We start from the raw sequence: 19,267 nt of genomic DNA on the forward strand, positions 1-19,267 counted from the left end.
CTACAAAGTAAAAATGTGTTTCTGTTTTCCTTGAATACCATGTTTCAGAAATAAATAATATGACAAATATTAAGTATATTCTGAGGATCATTTTTATGCATATCAAATGTACTCATACATCAATTCTGTGTGTATTCTATAACTTGCTTTCATAGATTTGTTTTTGGTTTTAGCATATGTTTTATAAATCTTACCTCATGAATTCATGCAGACCTTATTCTTTTTTAATTACTTCAGAGTTTTGAACTTGATAAATGTTACAGAAATTCAGAAATCTTATTTTAAAAGAAACTTAAGGGTTTCCCCCTAGATGTTAGTGTTTAAGAACAATGATTAAATGAATATCATTGTATAAAATATTTGAGAGTCTGTGTTTGAATATCTCAGATGAAATCCTAGAAATTGAATTATTGATTCAAAGAATGTCTGGATTTATAATTTCATAAAAATTTTTTATTTACCCTTCAAACATTTTTAAGTTAATTGTTGCTCTTATCTACAGTGCCAACCCTGAATATTAACAATACTTTTAGCATTGAAAATTCTGACCAGAAATTGTGTATAACTGTGATTTGTCTGTTCATGTGCTTTGCCCATTTTTCATTGGTTGTTTATTGTTTGTTATCGGCTTGTAAGGAATCTTTATGTATTTAGAAAATCTGAAACATAAAATAAATGAATATAAAGTATCTTGCAGATATGTTTTATAAGTTTATTATTCATCACTTTGTCATAAGTTGTTTGATTTTCTTTATGTATTCTGGGTACATTTCCTGAGAATCACCCCTGCCCAAGATACTTAACATCTTTTTTATTATTATGAATGGGATATTCTATTATTTATTCACAACAATTTATAAATAGATATTTATAAATTTAAATAAATTTAAGTAAGTTAAAAAATAAATTTATAAAATATAAATAAACATACAAATATATAAATAGGAATATTATTTACTCCTGTAAGCACCCAGTTGCTCAATATTCTTAATATTTTCATAAGCTTTTTAATACATAATTTTAGGTATTCCTGGTATACTGCCATATGTACTCTCATTAGGGTTTTTTTTTTTCCTCTTTCCTTTTTTCTTCTCTTTTCTTTTTTCTTCTCTTTTCCTTCCTTCCTTCCTTCTTTCCTTCCTTTCTTTTTCCTTTCTTTCTTTTTCTTTCTATCATACATTTAAATAATAGATAATGTCTTCAGAGAAAAATGCTATAATACCGATGGTAGTGAGCATCCTGATGTTAGTGGAATGTTTCTAGTGAATCATCAGTAGGCATGCTGGGTTTCAGTCTGATACCTGGATTGAGTAGAAGAGTCTTGACTTGTTTCCCTCTGGTATTTGCTGTGAAGAAATGCGAAGGGCATCTGAAATTTGCCACCCTTTTTCCTCCCTCCCCAATTGGATACCTGATTTTTATACCTTGATGTCAAGAGGCTTTTACTTTTTTTTTTAAGTTTTTATTTAAATTCCAGTTACTCAACATACAGTGTAATATTAGGTACTGGTGTACAATATAGTGATTCAACACTACCGTGCAACACCAGCGCTCTTCACAACTAGAGCCCTCCTTCATCCCCATCACCTGTTTCACCCATCCCCCCACACCTTTTTTGGTGTGACCATCAGTTTGTTCTCTAGAGCTGAGAGTCTATTTCATGGTTTGCCTCTCTTCCCATTTGCTCATTTGTTTTGTTTCCTAAATTCCACATATGAGTGAAATCATATGGTGTTTGTCTTTCTCTGACTGACTTACTTTGCTTAGCTTAATACCCTCTAGCTCCATCCACGTCATTGCAAATGGCAGAATTTCATTCTTTTTTATGGCTGCGTAATAGTACATTGTGGATATATACCATAACTTTTTTTCCCCCCTCAGATCTTGGGTTAGGTTAGGGTTACAGCCAGGGTTAGGGTGAGGGTATACGGCAGAGAAGAGGTTTTTACTTTCAACTGCTCAGTAGGGAGCCTGCTTCTCTGTCTCCCTCTGCTCCTCCCCCCGCTTGTATGTTTGCTCTCTCTCTCTCTCTCTGATAAATAAATAAATAAATAAGTCTTTAGAAATAAAATAGAATAAGTTGAAATTTAATCACTTGAAAGAAAGATTATCATTCTATATCTTTTTTAGAAAGCTTAAGTAATGCAAATTTTAAGATGACTGAATAGCACACTAGACATTCTTTAATTCAACATGATATTTACTATTAGTTTTTGGGAACTGAACATTTACCCAATATCTGTTTATGGACATATAAATGCCTTAGGGAGACACTAAAAACTAATTGTTTTTAGTCTTGCATATCATTTATTCTTCTCATTGGTAGAATTGGTATGCGTATTCAAATATTCATAGTGTGTATTTGTATTTTTAAGGGGAAAGATGATTCCAGCTGAGTTAGAGAAAAATATATTACAAGCTAAAACAAAGGTATGTTCTGTAGCTCCATACTTAACATGTAAATTCATTTTTATTTTCTTTACCTGTTTTCATTGGTGGAAAACAACTGGTAAGGTAATACCAGGAGAAATAAGATAATCCCTAAATGTAGGAAATTCCTTATACAATTAAAGTGAAATAATTAAGTTAAGATTGCAGTATTTCTCTCCATACTTTTCTGTCAGATATCCAATGAAAAGTTATCAGGACATGGACTACATAAAGGAATTTGCTCATCTCCATTTTCATGGTATTACTTTGCGAAAATAAATTTGGAGAGAAATATAGTAACTGAAACTTAGAGGTAGTGATATGAGTTCCTTTTATGGTTACACTACTTCCTCCAATCCTGGAGATACCTCAGAATATTTGAAATTGTTAGGTACTTAGGGCTCGTGTTCAAGTCTTCCAGCTTCCTGATGCCAGGAGTGCAGTGGTGAAGTGACAGGACTATTTCTGTGTCTCCTGAGGCCACGCCCACAACTCAGCTTGTGTCGTCACCAGGGCCAGACTCCTTTCTGTGTCACAGCCGCAGCTGGCACCACAGTGTTTGGGGCCTTCGGCCCTCTCCACGATATCGCCGATATTTGTGAGACACACGGACTCTGGATGCACGTGGATGTGAGTCCCCTCCTTTAGTCTGACTCAAAACTACTGCTTTAAAAAAATGTGTCCTATGAGCAGTCCTTAGAATCACTTCATTGGCATTGCAGGTCAGATGAAGTTTTCTCTGGAAACTCATTTTTCTAATGAATAAAATAGACTTAATATATTAGCCCAGAAAGAGCTACAAATGTATCAATGTTTTTAAAGAGCCCAAACCTCTCTTCAACAATTTAGAAGATCAATTTGAAGAAATAGTTAAACCTGATTTTATTTATTTATTTTTATTTATTTGAGAGAGAGAGTGCTCATGTGCGAGTAGGGGAAGGAACAGAGGGAGAGGAAGAGAATCTCAAGCTGACTCCACACTGAGCGTAGAACCCGATGTGGGGCTCAATTTCGGGACCCTGAGATCATGATCTGAGCCAAAATCAAGAGTCGGGCGCTTAATCAACTGAGCCACCCTGGTGCCCCTTAAACCTGACTTTAAATCAAAAGATTTAGTTCATTACTCTAATCAACATTTTAAAATTAATACCTATTAAAGAAGTAACAATTTTTGATGCTATTAATTTAGTACAATGACTTTGGGCAAAACTTTCTTCAGCGTTGGTAAGAGTTAGACAAATTTAAAGTTATACAATCTGGTAGAGATGTTAATTTTTCTGTGGTATTGCCAAATTTGATGCCAACCTTTTTATCTGTCTCTGGAAATTATACAGAAGGTGTTTGAATTAATTAGAAACCTTTATAAAGCTTTACCATGACACAAATAGGCAATGAGAATTCATAGGAGGAAATTTTAAAATGCATTGTTCTTATAAGGAGTATAACGATAGCCAAGTTTATAATTATCTAGCACAGCAATTAAAGCTTCTTCAACTTTTGAAATCAATTTAACATGGGAAAAAGTCACTGATGCTATTTAAAAAGAAAGAATTAATAGAAGAACGAATATCTTTTGTACCTGTAGGCAGCCTGGGGAGGTGGACTGTTGCTGTCCAGAAACCACTCCCATAAACTCAGTGGCATTGAAAGGTAAGACCTGCACCATTATTTGTGAGAGCAAAATAACCTGTTTAGGCTTCTATTCTCTTTCATTAGACCTTGAGCGCTGACTGAAGCTGTTTTATCTCCCCTAGGGCCAACTCTGTGAGCTGGAATCCACATAAACTCATGGGTGTCCCCCTTCAGTGCTCTGCTATCCTGATCCGGGAAAAAGTAAATGATTTCTTTTTTTCTTCCTTTCTTTTTTTTTTTTTTAATATTTTATTTATTTATTTGACAGAGAGAGATCACAAGTAGGCAGAGAGAGGGGGAAGCAGGCTCCCCGCTGAGCAGAGAGCCCGATGCAGGGCTCGATCCCATGATCCCATGACCCAGGATCATGACCCGAGCCAAAGGCAGAGGTTCTAACCCACTGAATCACCCAGGCGCCCCACTTTTTTTTTTTTTAAGATTTTATTTATTTGAGAGGGAGAGACAGTGAAAGAGGGAACACAAGCAGGGGTAGTGGGAGAGGGAGAAGCAGGCTTCCCACGGAGCAGGGAGCCTGATGTGGGGCTCAATCCCAGGACCCTGGGATCATGTCCTGAGCCAAAGGCAAACGCTTAACAACTAAGCCACCCAAGCGCCCAATGATTTCTATTTTTAATTAGTGCGGTAATGGATGTCTTGGTAAAGACTAGGTTCATTGTGAATGTTTAAAACCAAAATAATTATGGCCTCATTGAATTAGCACAGTGCAGCACAATTTGCCCTCCTAAGCTGATCCTTCCCCCTTGATCTTTAAGTAGCAGTCACTGGGCCATTTAGGTGCCACAAGACCAAATGAGTGTAAGGACAGGTGTTAACTCCATGTGTGGATAAGATCTGGGATCACACAATGGGCGGCGATAGGGTCTACAGAAAACCTGATCGTTCGTGCCCCACTTATGAAAAACACCACAAATAAACAAAATGTCTCTTAGGGATCACGTTTGGCCCACGGAGCCATTTGTTATTTCAGAGTGTAGGGCCAGAAATGCCGCTCATTTTCAATGCAGATAAGTATGAGTAACTGCAATATATTTAGCATAGGAAGCAGAAATTTATGGGTTGTATGAAATTATTATCTCCTTATACGTTTTTGTGTTTTATCTCCATCAGTAGTAAACCCAATGTTACACAAAGAGATAAGCCCATGATCTCCTCCAAGGAGGGATGCAGTGATAAAATGCAGCTTAGGAATTCTTATCTCCATGTCGTTGTCAGAAATGCAAATTCATTTTGTGTAGTATCATTTATAGCTTTGTTTTCTTTCCTACTCACCAGCAGTCCAAAGACTTTGGATGTAAAAATAAAGTGTCTGTGTTCTTAAAACAAACTGCATTAACTTTTAAGGCAGTCTTCAGTCTTTTTAAAAAAATTGTTTTAATTTATTTTTAAATAGTATTTAAATTCCAGTTAGTTAACATACAGTGTACAATATAGTGATTCAATATGTTTATGCAACACCTGGTGCCCCTCCCAAGTGCCCTCCTTAATCCCCATCACCTGTGTTGCCCATCTGTCCCACTACCTCCCCTCTGGTGACCATCAGTTTGTCCTCTATAGTTAAGAGTATTTCTTGGTTTGCTTCTCTCTATCAGCCATAAAAAAGAATGAAATTTTGCCTCTTGCAACAATGTTGAATGGAGATAGATGGCATCTTGCTTTAAGCAAAGTAAGTCAGTGAGAGAAAAATACTATATGATCTCACTTCTGTGTGGAATTTAAGAAACTCACTCTTGAGTAACCAGTGCCCACTTTGTCTCTTCTTCTTTCTTTTTTTTTTTTTTTTTTTAGATTTTATTTATTTGTCAGAGAGAGAGCACAAGCTGGGGGGAACAGCAGGCAGAACAGGCAGAGGGAAAAGCAGGCTCCCCGCCGAGCAAGGAGCCCCATGCAGGACTTGATCCTAGGACCCTGAGATCATGACCTGAGCCAATGGCAGCAGCTTAACCTACTGAGTCACCCAGCGTCCCCACCACTGTGCCTCTTCTGAGAGAGTCTTTGTTCCTTCTCAGAAGTGCAGGCTGGAACTTTGAGTTCTGCTTCAGACTGTGAAGTTGGCCCCATGGCAGCCATATTCTTTCCATATCCCATCAATAAAAGGGCGGCTGCCTTGTGTTTGAAGCCTGCAGGTTAATAAGCTACTCCTTCCTGTCTGTTCCTGTGTGTCCCATACCCAGAAATGACAGTTTGACTACATTTGTTTTCTTTAAGAAGCTTCGGAGTCTGCTCCCTCTTCCTGGTGCTGACAGGTCTGTCCTCAGTGTTCAGATTTCTGATACCTTTATGTTTAGGACTCAAAAACACATATTTTGCTGTATTCCCTGATTTCTTCACCCAATATACCCATACCTACAATGAGTATATTGAAATAGTACATTTTATTCTCTTACCGCATATCATGTGTTCCTCAAAGTTCAGTTTCTGTTTTCTTGTTTTATACTCCTTTTTATCTTTTCCTAAAGACAGATAGATTGTCAGTGGAGGGAGAACAGAACCCCCAAACTACTAAAGCTTTCACTATTTTTAAGGTCATCTCTGGAAAATAAGCCTATTGTGGTGTATCCTTAAATTAAGAGGAGCATTTGATTCTTATCTATTAAACCATCTGAGTGCCTAAGGTTTCACATTAGACCATTTTGACTCATGCCTTAATGAGCCATTTAAACCAAGTATATTCACAATTAATATATTTTCTGATGCTGAAAAGGCACTATAAGTATATATACTTTGCTGTAACTGTGCATAAAATACAATTAAAACTCATTTTAAATTTATTTTATTTAATTGTGTAGGGGAAAGGAAGTGCCATGTGTTTTTGACTTGAAGTACTAATCCTGTCAATCTCTTTCATCCAGAAGGACTTTTTCATAATGCAAAACTGAAACTCATTCAGTGGCTCCTCATTGCTTTTAGGATGGGGATTCAAATCCCTGACGCGGCCTACAAGGCCTGGGAGGTACAGCCCATGCCCTTCTCCGCTCTCTTGTTCATCTTGTGCTTCCTTTTGCTTTCTGCCCTTGATATCCCTTGACCTGCCCTCACTTCCACGAAGGAGCCATCAGCTTGTCCCCTGTGACCTTGGCAGGAGTTTCTCCTTCTACCTATCAGGGTGTGGCTCCACTTTGTCTCCCACACCTTCCCCCAGCATCTTCCTAGTTTAGCTCCTACTGAACTGGAAAATGACTTTTCGCTGGAAGCCTTCCTAGACCTTCTGACGAAGTGAAATCCTTGATCCGTAGAGCAAAATATCCCAATACTGTGAAATTCCTTCCTAACACTTGTCCTGGGTACAATTTCACATCCACATATGCCACATTTGGTTTCGTGTCCAGCCCACCCAACCTCCAGCAGCCCAGCTTGCAAGGTCGGTGGGGCAGGGCATTTCCACCCTTGCTCGCCACAACTCCGTGGCCCCGCACAGCGCGAGACAGTTGGGGGTAACTATGACTGACAGTATGTAGCTTTCTCATCACATCAGGAGAGTAGATAAAACCTATACTGATTATATGTTTTAAAGTATTTTAAATAGTCTCCAGCTCTTGTCTAACATAATATTATAAAGGGAGTTTGAAATAGACTTAAGAGAAAATACTTTCATGTGTAAGGGGGATTCCCAACACGTAGACACTAAGACACTCTTTTCAAGGTTATCATTTCTATTCCTTTTCCCCTAACTACTTCAGTCCTTGCCACCGTATTGTGCTCCTTTGCCTAGATCCACAAGCCTATCCTAAACAAAGGAGTGTGAGATTTTTCCTTTGAAGTTAGCTTTCCACAAACTCCAAGAAAGGTCCCAGGCCGATCACTGCTAGGTTATGTGACCTTGAAAATTGCTCAATATGTTGGCGTATCCATTTCCTCAGTCTGCAAAAATGATACACAATAGTACCTCAGCTCTGAGTCTTCTGTGAAGCTCAAATGATGTACTATTTGTGAAGAGGTCAGTTATAATAAACACATAATAAATATATTGTTATCTGCTTCTTGTACGAAAGTTGCTCTTCATGTCTCCTTAAACAGTACCCCATCTGCGCGTGTGCGTTTGCCTGGGTCGTGCTCTATCTGGACACACCCTTTGAGAAAAGCCTCTCTTTAACTGGGGGACAGGAAGCCTACCTTTTCTCTAGTGGTTACTTCTTCTTCTTCTTCTTCTTTTTTAAGATTTTATTTATTTATTTGACAGAGATCACAAGTAGGCAGAGAGAGGAAGGGAAGCAGGCTCCCCACTGAGCAGAGAGCCCGATGCGGGCCTTGATCCCAGGACCCTGGGATCATAACCTGAGCCAAAGGCAGAGGCTTAACCCACTGAGCCACCCAGGCACCCCTCTAGTGATTACTTCTTAACCATCCAAAGCAAATGTTTCTCCATTCTTTCAACATCTTTTACGTGAGAAGAAGAAGATTAAATGAACGGATTACTTTATTCTCTACCTACTGTGACTGTCAGAGCACTTTGCTGACAGGCCCCCGAACGGCTGATCCATGGGATAGTTTAGTGCAAATAGACGAGGCCCTCAGTTCTCATTAACGTCAATACACGGTAGCAAGTGGTTTCAAAAGAACAGCAAAACCTCAAGGACTCTGAGAAAAGTTAGAGAGAAATAGAGAAATCGTGTTAATCCAATTACACCATCTGTTGTTCCACGTAAACCCAAAGAACAACTAGATGCACTAAAATCCTAGAGAAATAGTGTTTTTTATATAAAATAAACAAAATTCTCTTTAAAAGTGCATGTACTGTGTAACATACAGAATTGTTGAATCACTGCTTTGCACACCTGAAACGAATATAACACCGTATGTTAATTTTACTGGAATTAAAATACAAAAGTTCCTAAAATTTTAAAAAATAAAATAAATGAAGGTACCCCCCCAAAAGTGCAGGTAGAGTAGAAATGCTAAGTTAATTGAAATAAATCGTGGTGGTTTCTTGATGAAATGTATATAACCTGCATGTAGATATGTTATTCCTTCTGTAGGGTCTTCTGGAAGCATGCAACCAGATGCGAGCGGGCTATCTTTTCCAGCCAGATAAACTCTACAATGTGGACTTTGACACCGGGGATAAAACTATTCAGTGCGGCAGACATGTTGACGTCTTTAAGCTGTGGTTAATGTGGAAAGCAAAGGTAGGAATTTGTCATCCCTTTTATTAGGTCCTCTTCATTTGGATAAAGAGTATAGACCATTCCATTCTTTTTAGAGTTCTGTTTGGGCGTCTCTTCCAAGGCTTTAGTCTCCTTATTTTCCTAAACATCTCTCAAGGAAATCTCTCTATTTCTAATTACAGATGACAAGTTGGCTTCTCAGGTCTAAATTCTAACTGAGGTGGAAAAAATTTGGCATGTTCCACTGTTACTATATACTCTACCGAACTGTAGGAATAAAAATCTGTTACAAATATAAACTTGTCTGCAACTTTTTAAAAAAAATGATTTTTCCCTCCTACTCATTGGAATTGTTAATAGTCAGGTAGACTTGAAGTCAACATAGATTCTCAGACGTGGGCCCTTACTTATTACATGGGTGTGCAGTCTACCTTGGAGTCAAGGTCAGCAGATGGGCTATCCAAAGATTATGACCATAGCAGGACATGTTCTGTACCCTTCGCCTGCCCCTTATTTGTAAGTTTTCATTGAAATAATTGGCTTGCTTTCAGAAGCTGTTTCTATCACTCCATTCCCAGTCCTCCATAGAAAGATGGACACTGGGTTCTGTGCAGGTGAACGTTCTGAGATGAGCTCACGCTGTCTATAATGTATTACTGACGCTGCTGTTTAAGTTGAAGTCTTTTTTGTGGTTGTTGTTGTTAGAAATCTACTAGCACAAAACCAGAGACGCCTCTTTTCACAGAAGTCACCCAGCAGGAACCTAATGTGTAGTCCGCACTCTCATACAGGATTATTAGTGACTCAGGAAGACAATCAGCCATTAGTTCGTCTTGGAGGGTCACTGATAATTTTCACTATTTGAAGATAGGCATTCTCTAAGTTCTTTTTCTGAAAATTTTTAGATATCCACTTTGGAAATTTTGTTCAAATATTAAATATTCTTTTTTTTTAAAGATTTTATTTATTATTTGGCAGAGAGAGGTACAGCGAGCGAGCAGGGGACAGGAACACAAGCAGGGGGAGTGGGAGAGGAAGAAGCAGGCTTCCCGCTGAGCAGGGAGCCCGATGCGGGGCTTGATCCCAGAACCCTGGGATCATGACCTGAGCTGATGGCAGACGTTTAACAAGTGAGCCACCCAGGTGCCCCCAAATATTAAATATTCTTTAAAAAATATTCTAAGCTCAAATTTTTGCAAACACAAAGCCCCAAATTTTGTGTTTTAAAAAATATTCTGAGTTCAAATTTTTGCAAACACAAAGCCCAAAATTTTGTGTAGCTCTCTCAGACGCTAGAAAATCCAAATACCCCTCAGTCTGACTCTATAGATTTTATTTATGTAAATATTCTCCTGGGCCTCCTGAATTCTATAAGATGTTGCTGGTTCTGCCAAAGCTTAGCTGTCAGTCACGTCATATACCTTGACTTACCTTAAACAAATATGTACCCCTAGATACTGGCCAACAGGTTTATCCTCGAACTAGCAACTGCTCAATATGTTCCAAAATATTTAAGAAGGAAATTATGTATATAAGGGATTATGAAAAGGTTCATACAGTTCATCTATACCTTTATACAATAAAGGAGTGGCATTTAACCTTGTTAATGCAATCCATGGTAAGAAATACATTTTATGTTGTGGCCCAATAATTACATATACACACATAATTAAAACAAAAGTTTCAGGAAAATACCTTATAATATGAAATTCTCGAATTTTTTTAATCTTACTCTTTCTCTTTGAAAGAAAAGCTGGTATGACCCACTTAACTGGTTCTATTACCTGTTAATGGCCTGTGACCTGTGGTACAAAAGGTATAGATGAGCACATTTGGCCTGGATTAAGCCAGAGCATCAGAGAATTGTGTACTTGGGCCACCTTGTCTGGCCTTCTACGAAGCAGATATGACCAATGAATATTTAGTTTCTATATTTATGTACTTCATCCTTCCTGTAAACACAGGTTTCTGAATCAGAGGAAGATCAACTATTTACTCAGAGAATATCTCAGTGTCAGTTTCCCACACCCCCAGTTCCCCTCAGGACAACACGGCAAGGCCACGACACATCACCCTAAGTGTGCAAAGGAGAGTTCAACTATAGGACAGAGACCTGCAATTAGGAAACTGGAATCTTGTACAGGAGCTGGCACCCCCATGCTGAGACACAGGGAGGGAAGGAGAGAGAGCTCATGTTAACGTCCCGAATGCTAAGGAATCTTTTGGTGGAGAAAAGGAAGTCTCTATCCCATTCTACCCCAGCATGAAAAGTATTTGACTCCTGGAGAGATAAATATTTTATTACCCTTTCAGTGGGTGCAGATGATTACATAAAAACTCAGTATACACAGGAATGGAAATGCTTCTCACATGAAAAAACCAGTTCTCACCCTGGAAATCAACTTCAGGAAATATCCACGGCAGGTTGGAAAGAGAGGTGACTTGCAAGTTTGGAAAAATTCTGTTTTGTCCTCCTTGGCTCTAATTACGCAATGAATAATTCACTGATGGTAGAAAGAGGAGCCATTGATAATGAAATTCATATTTCCTATAACATACTTTGATAGGTTATAAAAATGAGAAAATCATATATTAATATAAGATGCTACAAACATTGACTATATATGCAAAAGCAAATATAACACAAAAGCTTCCTTTCACATCAATTTTTCTACATAAGTTGGTCGGGTTTTGGATTCATAAAATGAATCTGTTTTGGCCATGAGAATGCTACAGGGAGTTTAATTGTCCAAAAGCCCCATCTGCTTCTCTTAAATTCATGATTATGTTTGCCCAGGAGAGCTGTTTGCTGGAGTTTTCTCCCAGCCAGTGACTGAGCTTGTCAGGGATGCTAAGACATTCCCCTTCCCAAGAGGCATAAGGCTCTGCTGACGGCTGACTTGCTGTGAGGCCTCCCCAGTGGCCTTTCTGAATTTTCCTCAGACTTCATGGTAGTCTAGTGAGCTCCCCCCACTTAGCCTCCCTTTCCCCTTCACTTAGGGCCCGACTTCTTCCGAGCCTAACCAGCTCCTCGCCCTGTCTTCCTCCCAGCTACTGCCACTAATAAAACCCTGGCACCTTTAATCTCGTCATGATGTCTGCTTTTTGGAGAACATGGGCTAACAGGGACCAATGAAGCTTAAATTACAAGTGCCATTGCCTTTAATATTCAACTTTTAGAGGTTTTTTTCACAGAGCTTAAAGATGCCTTGGTAATATGGACACATACCTTGATATTTTTCAATGGCAGCTCAGTATGCAAGAATGCCACCGGAAGCTCTATATGCACAGTTCCTGGAGAGAAGTAAACTGTACAGTGATCACTCCAGTGACCCTTGGCCTCATTTATTCAGAATCAAAAGTAGGAACATTCTTCATCAATAAATTTCTGTTAACTTTTCTCCTTCCCTTCCTGTTTATAGCTTCCCCAGAAAACCAGATTGCCCTCAAAGAAGAATCGCTGGCATATCAGATGAAAACATGGTTATCACAAGATAGGAGTCCACTGATAGTGAATCATTCCTATTCTTAAGCATTTCAGATCTAACAATGCCTTTTCCAAATGAATGTTTCTGCAAAATTGTGAGAGTTGGTTCTAACTACATATTCATATAATTACATTTTTTACATATATTATATATGTATATATAAAACATACCTATTATACATATTACACAAACTATACATGTATATTTCCTGTGGAGAAAGACACTGAAGGCATTGAAGAGGATAAGGAGTGAAGGGAACAAAGTCTGTTGGAAACAAGGTCTGGTTTGAGCATGAAGTGTGGTTTCTTCTTTCTTTCTTTTTTTTAGATTTTATTTATTTATTTGACAGAGAGAACACAAGTAGGCAGAGAGGCAGGCAGAGGGAGAGGGAGAAATAGGCTCACCACCGAGCAGAGAGCCTGACATGGGGCTTGATCCCAAGATGCTGGGACCATGACCCAAGATGAAGGCAGCTAGCTGCCCAACCGACTGAGCCACCCAGGTGCCCCTGAAGTGTGGTTTCTTAGGGCTCTTAGCATCCCTGTTATCCCAGGGTCTGTATCCCAGTTATGTTCACCTGTACTTGCACTGAGAGTCACGGAGCTCCATATAGCACTGGGCTGGTGGAATTCTCTGCTCATTGAACATGGCAAATGCTGTGTGTGACTAGTTTGGCAGGACATGGAAGCTGCGTGTATCTCCTCAGCTCACATGCATGGTCCGTGGTCTCATTAAGGACACTTTCCTTACTCTACCTACAAACACAAGCCCAAGGCAAAATTTTAAAGAATTTCAGAACAGCAATGGCAGAGAATTAAATTAAACACAAAACCTTTCTGAGTATAGGGCCTGTGTGACCATGCAGGTTGTATACCCATGAAGCCAGCTCTGATCACAAAGACTTACGTATTGTACCACTTCGTATGATTCTAAAGCCTAGAATAACAATGAATGCATACCCTCAGCTTGGGCTATAGGTGTGTGGACAGATGCAAAGAGATCAGTTAGGAAGCAATTTCAATAATGGGGGAGAGACTGACTGGGCCAGCAGCGGACAGGTTAAGGTATGTTAGATTCTAATTACATTTTGAAGGTAAACCTAATGAAATTTATTATTAGATTAATTAATTAATTAATGATAATTAGATTAATATTAGATGTGGACTAGGAGAAAAAGCAGAAGATCAAGGATACAAGAGCTTTAACGTTTTGGGCTTTAGCAACTAGAGGTCAACTTAATACATTATTGACATTGGAAAGACTGTGGGAGAAACAAATTTTTGTAGAAAGATCAGGTGCTGAGTCTTGGACATGTCATTTTGAGATGTTCATCAGTCATTTCATTGGAGAGTTGAATAAGCAGTTGAATATTAAAGTCTGAGATTCAAAGAGAAGGTATCAGAAGAAAACCTAAGTCAGAAAGTCACCCCTTTTGTAGTGCTTAATACCATGAGACAAGCGGAAATCACCAAGGAAGAAGGTGGACAGAGACACACTGGATAATTCCTCCTGTGCCTCGGTTGCCGACCTCATAGGGTTCTTCTAAGAGTAAATTTAACCAAGTGTATCAAGCACTGCACTACCTGCCTGTGAGGTAGCAAAAGCTCAGCAGTCATTAATTTTGAAATACATTCTGCCGGCAAGTATGCAAAGGGCTTTCTTTGTAGTACATCCTCCATTCCTTGTAACAGTATATGTAATTTTTAAAAATTTCCTCTACATACTAGACAGATGAAAATTACATGTCAAAATATTTAGCAAATGTGTAGATCTAGACACTGGGGCATGGAAGACTAAGTAACCGGCCTGAAGTTCCCAGACAGTAGGGATGAAAGTGGGATGAGGAGCTGGCGATAAAGATGAAGTGATAATGGAGAACACATACTAGGAGTAGGATAATAATCACATTATGAAACAAGTACATTTAAGTAACTGTAATCAATTTCAGGAACTTTTTCGATATAATTTAAAGGAACTTACTTTTGAATGGAAACTTTGATTTTGTTTTTCTTTTAGGGAACCCATGGCTTCGAGGCACAGATCAACAGATATATGGAACTTGCAAAATACTTCTATAAGGTTTTGAAGAAAAAAGATAACTTTAAGCTTGTGTTTGATGCAGAGGTAAAGATGTCTTTTTTTTTTAATAATTTACTGGATTTATACTTTGTTTTCTAAGTATTCTTACCTGATTCTTACCTGAGATAATTTTAAAAGTATACTTAGCAATTATCATAAATATTTTATCTTATCTAAATGCAAACCATTTAGATTTTAAAACCTGTTTCATTTAAGTTTTATGTCTTATAAGTCAAGGGTCCAAAAGACTTTTATTTGATAATTGTATTCAATATTTTCATTTTTAAGACAATTTAAACTGTTTGGTTATAATTGCTTTTCTGATTTCTCTGGCACAGAATAAGAGTAATTTAATTGTTTCTGGTTTTTTTCTCATATGTTATAATATACAGCTGGGTTTCTGGACAGTAGGTCATAGGAGAAGGTGGACTTCGAATTATGATCATCTTTGGTAGATCGTTATTAAGCCACTAAGTAGATATTAATGAAATAATTGAGATTTTTTTGCCAGAATTACATCCATTTTCCTCTCCAAGGCCCACTCAACCATCCAATGGCATGAAACCATTTTAATAAGAACAACTATTAGGAAAAAAAATGTGCTTTGTCTGTCTTTGAAATTGTCTTCCTCTGACTATATTATTATCTTAATTTTTGTGACTCTCTTGCAGTCTTAAGTGGAAACTAGAAGTAAAGAAGTCTTTTTTTTTTAATTAAATTTAATTTTTTTTATTTATTTTTATTTGTTTATTTACAGCATAACAGTGTTTATTGTTTTGGCATCACACCCAGCGCTCCATGCAGTACGTGCCCTCCCTATTACCCACCACCTGGTTCCTCAACCTCCCACCCCCCCCACCCCCCTGCCGCCCCTTCATAACCCTCTGGTTGTTTTTCAGAGTCCAATTTTTCTAGAGAGAGAGAGAGGAAGGGAAGGGCCAGAGGGAGAAAGAGAGAAAAAATCTTAAGCAGGCTCCAGTGGGACCCCACATGGGGCTGGATCTCACGACCCTGAGATCAAGACCTGAGTTGAAATCAAGGATCAGATGCTTAACCAATTGAGCCACTCAGGTGCCCAAAACCCTGTTTTTTGTTTCTTTCTTTTTTTTTAATACTATACATCCTCTACAAGTTTGTTTTCCTCTCTGGAATGAGCTTAAATTTAAGTAAAGTTCTCTTACATTTTTTATCTATGTGAAAGATACCCACTCACTGAAACCAGAAAATTTGAATTCATCTTGAAAAGCTAACAGAGAGAGCTTAATTATTTCTGTCGAAGATTTTGAAAATGTAAACCCTCCTATCTGTACCCACGGCCACTGCTTTACTGAAGTCTTCTCCATTCCCTCCTGACTTACAATCAGAGCCTAATATTCTAATATCTAATATTCTTCCTTCTTTACTTGTTCTCTCCTCTAATCTATTGTCCATATTTCAATCCAAAGACCTTTTTCAAATGTGAAACTGGAACTAGCATTATTGTGTAAAATACTTTGAGGAATGGTCATGGAGTGGGTGGTTGACGATCTCTGAGGGAACTGACAGACCAGAGCACACCGAGGATGACTGGCTGGAGAGGAAAATCATCAAGAATTGTGGCAGGAGAGGTTTTCGAGAAAGACAGCAAGAGCCTGTGACAGACTGGCACTCTATGAGAACAGTGACCATTTTTGTTGTCTTTGTGTCTAGAGTCTGACATGTATTAGGTCCTTAAAAACTATTTTTAAATATATTAATAATGAAATTCATTAAAATACCTCTGAAATACTTAAGGAATTAGGTATGGTTTTAAGGATACTTATACAATTTTTATGTTCGATTTTAGCCTGAGTTCACCAATGTCTGCTTCTGGTATTTTCCACCAAGACTTAAACATATCCCAAAAGGTTTTGAAAGAGATCAAGAACTCCAAAAGGTAAATGTATGTGTGTGTGTGTGTTGTTTTTAATTTTAATATTGCCTTTTAAATAACATGTCTCTATGTTAGTTTGATTGGCTAGTACATGGTAGTCATGTGGTCCCAAGCCATTAATTTAATACTTGTATAGAGATGCACTCAATCTCAACATGTCAGTCATTTTGCAAATTAATCCAGTCATAGCGTATATAATTGAAAAATATTTACTGAGTGCTTGATATGCAATATGCTATGTTTCCTACTCTTTGCTTAATCTATTCATCAATTAACACATATCAGATGTTCCAGTAGAACTTAGAAGTATGAAATGAATTAGACAGAATCCCAGTCCTAGGTTGGCTAAGAAAGCTGAGTAGGAGAGAAAACAAGCATATAAATAATCACAATTCCAAACAGCAATAGAAGAGGTAGTTGGAGAAGTGTTACAAAATTTGAAATACTCATCAAAAGACCATCTGAGCAAGAATGTGAGATTTTATTAGAGAACAATGAACAACAATACTAAAAAACATCGAAATGAGTATCATAGCGGGGGGGCTATTTCGTCTTTACCTTGATGATACATGTTAAAGTAAAGAGGATCACCACCGGTGTATGTAGTTATCGCATATATTTATTGTAGGTTCTGAACCAGCCTTAAGGATGAAGCACGGATAGACATTTTACTTTGAGTTATGCCAATGTCATGACCACTTATGTTGGGTAACATGAGTGGCCCCCATACGCCGAACACAAACTATCTGATTTGGGTGTTTAAGACCTTCTGCTTTTTCTGTCATCAAAATTGCACTGGGCTTGGAAGTCCTAAGTGAAAATAAAGATTGTTTTGTTTGGCCGTTTGCTTCTCCTGATACCACTTGTTTAATTATTTTACGGTTCGAGGCAAGTTTTAAGTGAAACCCTTCATAGTTTTCTAAACTGTACGCGTGATCTTCCGTGAGGGCAGTGACCACCGGCTGAGAGACAGCATATACACAGACTCGCAAGCTGGCCCCCGAGGTGCGCACCGCTCACTTGCCAGAGAGCCGTCTCTCTTGGGGCATGTTCCTGGATGGAGGGCAAGGGGAAGACCGTGACACAATTCCATACAATATTGTGGGCAACACTAATATCTATTATTTTATGATCATCTTGGTTAACTAAAATATTCAGTAGGGAAGGACATTACATTTGTCCAGACTACATTATTTCATCCTGACTACATAAATGTCCAACTGTAAGGGTGGTAAGTATATATATTTGCTTCTGCACAGCCATTACGTCGGACTTACGGGGAAGTTAAGTCATGAATAGCATCTGCGGCATTTTAAAAGTGAACTGTGTGCAGAGGCTGAAATTTTGCGAAGAGGAACAGGTTGGAGAGTTCTAGAATGCCCTCCTCTGGCTTTCCCAAGCACTAGTTCCACTTTGCCCTCTAATAATAACCCAGGATCACTAATGCGGTCTGGTCTCACGCATGTGCTGTCGTTGGAAGAGCCGTACAGGACAGTTTTGCAGATGGAATTTGTTTCTGTGAAATTTACAAAGTAACTATGTTTTTGCTGCAAAATAGTGACCTTGTAGAAAAACTCAACATGTAATACAATAACTCAAATAATGAAAGTGACAATACCAAAATACGCTATTTTTTCCCATTTCCCATTTCTTCTCACATCTTTCTCAGATCCTTCTTTTTTAATTGCCCTATAAATATAAGCAAAATGTCACACAACCTTCTTTAATGCATTCTAGCACATTTATGTTATTTTATGCATTTGGTCATTGTGAATCATGAAGTAACGAGAGCTACAGTACGAATATAGAACATGCTGGGTGTATTTTTTTCCCTATACTAAGCCTCTTCTTAAAAATTATCCCTGATTGGGGCACCTGGGTGGCTCAGTGGGTCAAAGCCTCTGCCTTCGGCCAAGGTTATGATCCCAGGGTCTTGGGATCGAGCCCCACATGGGGCTCTCTGCTCAGCAGGGAGCCTGCTTCCCCCTCTGTCTCTCTGCCTGCCTCTCTGCCTACTTGTGATCCTGTCTGTCAAATAAATAAAATCTTTAAAAAAAATTATCCCTGATAGTTTTAAATTGCCTGCCATTTACTCTGAACTAATTATAGTTATGTAAGCCATCTAGAATGTGGGAGAGCATGTACTTGTAAAATTACCTTTTAATAATATTTACATTTACACACAGATTGCTCCAAAGATTAAATCACAGATGGTAGAGGCCGGCACAGCTATGATAAACTACCAGCCATGTGGGGACAAAGTAAATTTTTTTCGAATGGTTTTTTCTAACCCTGCCACAAGACGAGCAGATGTTGACTATCTTATTGATGAAATTGAAAGACTTGGAAAGGATTTATGAGACTTCAGTATGAGCTTGGATACAAGTGTGAACAGCAACTTAAAAAAAATATGCTGCTAAAGATAACAAGAGAGGAATCCTGTGAGTGGTATATCCTCTTTTAGAACTCAAGATTCTCTTTTATCCTTTGCTATCTAAGATGATGAAAGGGAAGCCAGTTCACTGAAGATAAATAAGTTCAAGTTCATTCATGTGTTTGCTATTTTCATTAATGCGATCGGAAGTATTGAAAATCTGTTAAAT

The 19,267-nt window shown here is 38.3% G+C and overlaps 1 protein-coding gene across 1 annotated transcript in view; it reads left to right on the forward strand.

Annotated features, from left to right (window-relative positions):
• Positions 1-19,024, forward strand: part of LOC123953924 (glutamate decarboxylase 1-like) — a 72,972-nt gene extending 53,948 nt beyond the window's left edge. The window contains exons 8-15 of the mRNA XM_046024366.1: positions 2,376-2,430; positions 2,944-3,060; positions 4,016-4,080; positions 4,185-4,263; positions 9,057-9,206; positions 14,690-14,797; positions 16,578-16,667; positions 18,851-19,024. Of these exons, the coding sequence (XP_045880322.1) occupies positions 2,376-2,430; positions 2,944-3,060; positions 4,016-4,080; positions 4,185-4,263; positions 9,057-9,206; positions 14,690-14,797; positions 16,578-16,667; positions 18,851-19,024 (838 nt within the window). The remainder of the gene's footprint in view (positions 1-2,375; positions 2,431-2,943; positions 3,061-4,015; positions 4,081-4,184; positions 4,264-9,056; positions 9,207-14,689; positions 14,798-16,577; positions 16,668-18,850) is intronic.
• Positions 19,025-19,267: the final 243 nt, after the last annotated feature.

This window comes from Meles meles, chromosome 12 (genome assembly GCF_922984935.1).
Source record: "Meles meles chromosome 12, mMelMel3.1 paternal haplotype, whole genome shotgun sequence".
Classification (NCBI taxonomy): domain Eukaryota; kingdom Metazoa; phylum Chordata; class Mammalia; order Carnivora; family Mustelidae; genus Meles; species Meles meles.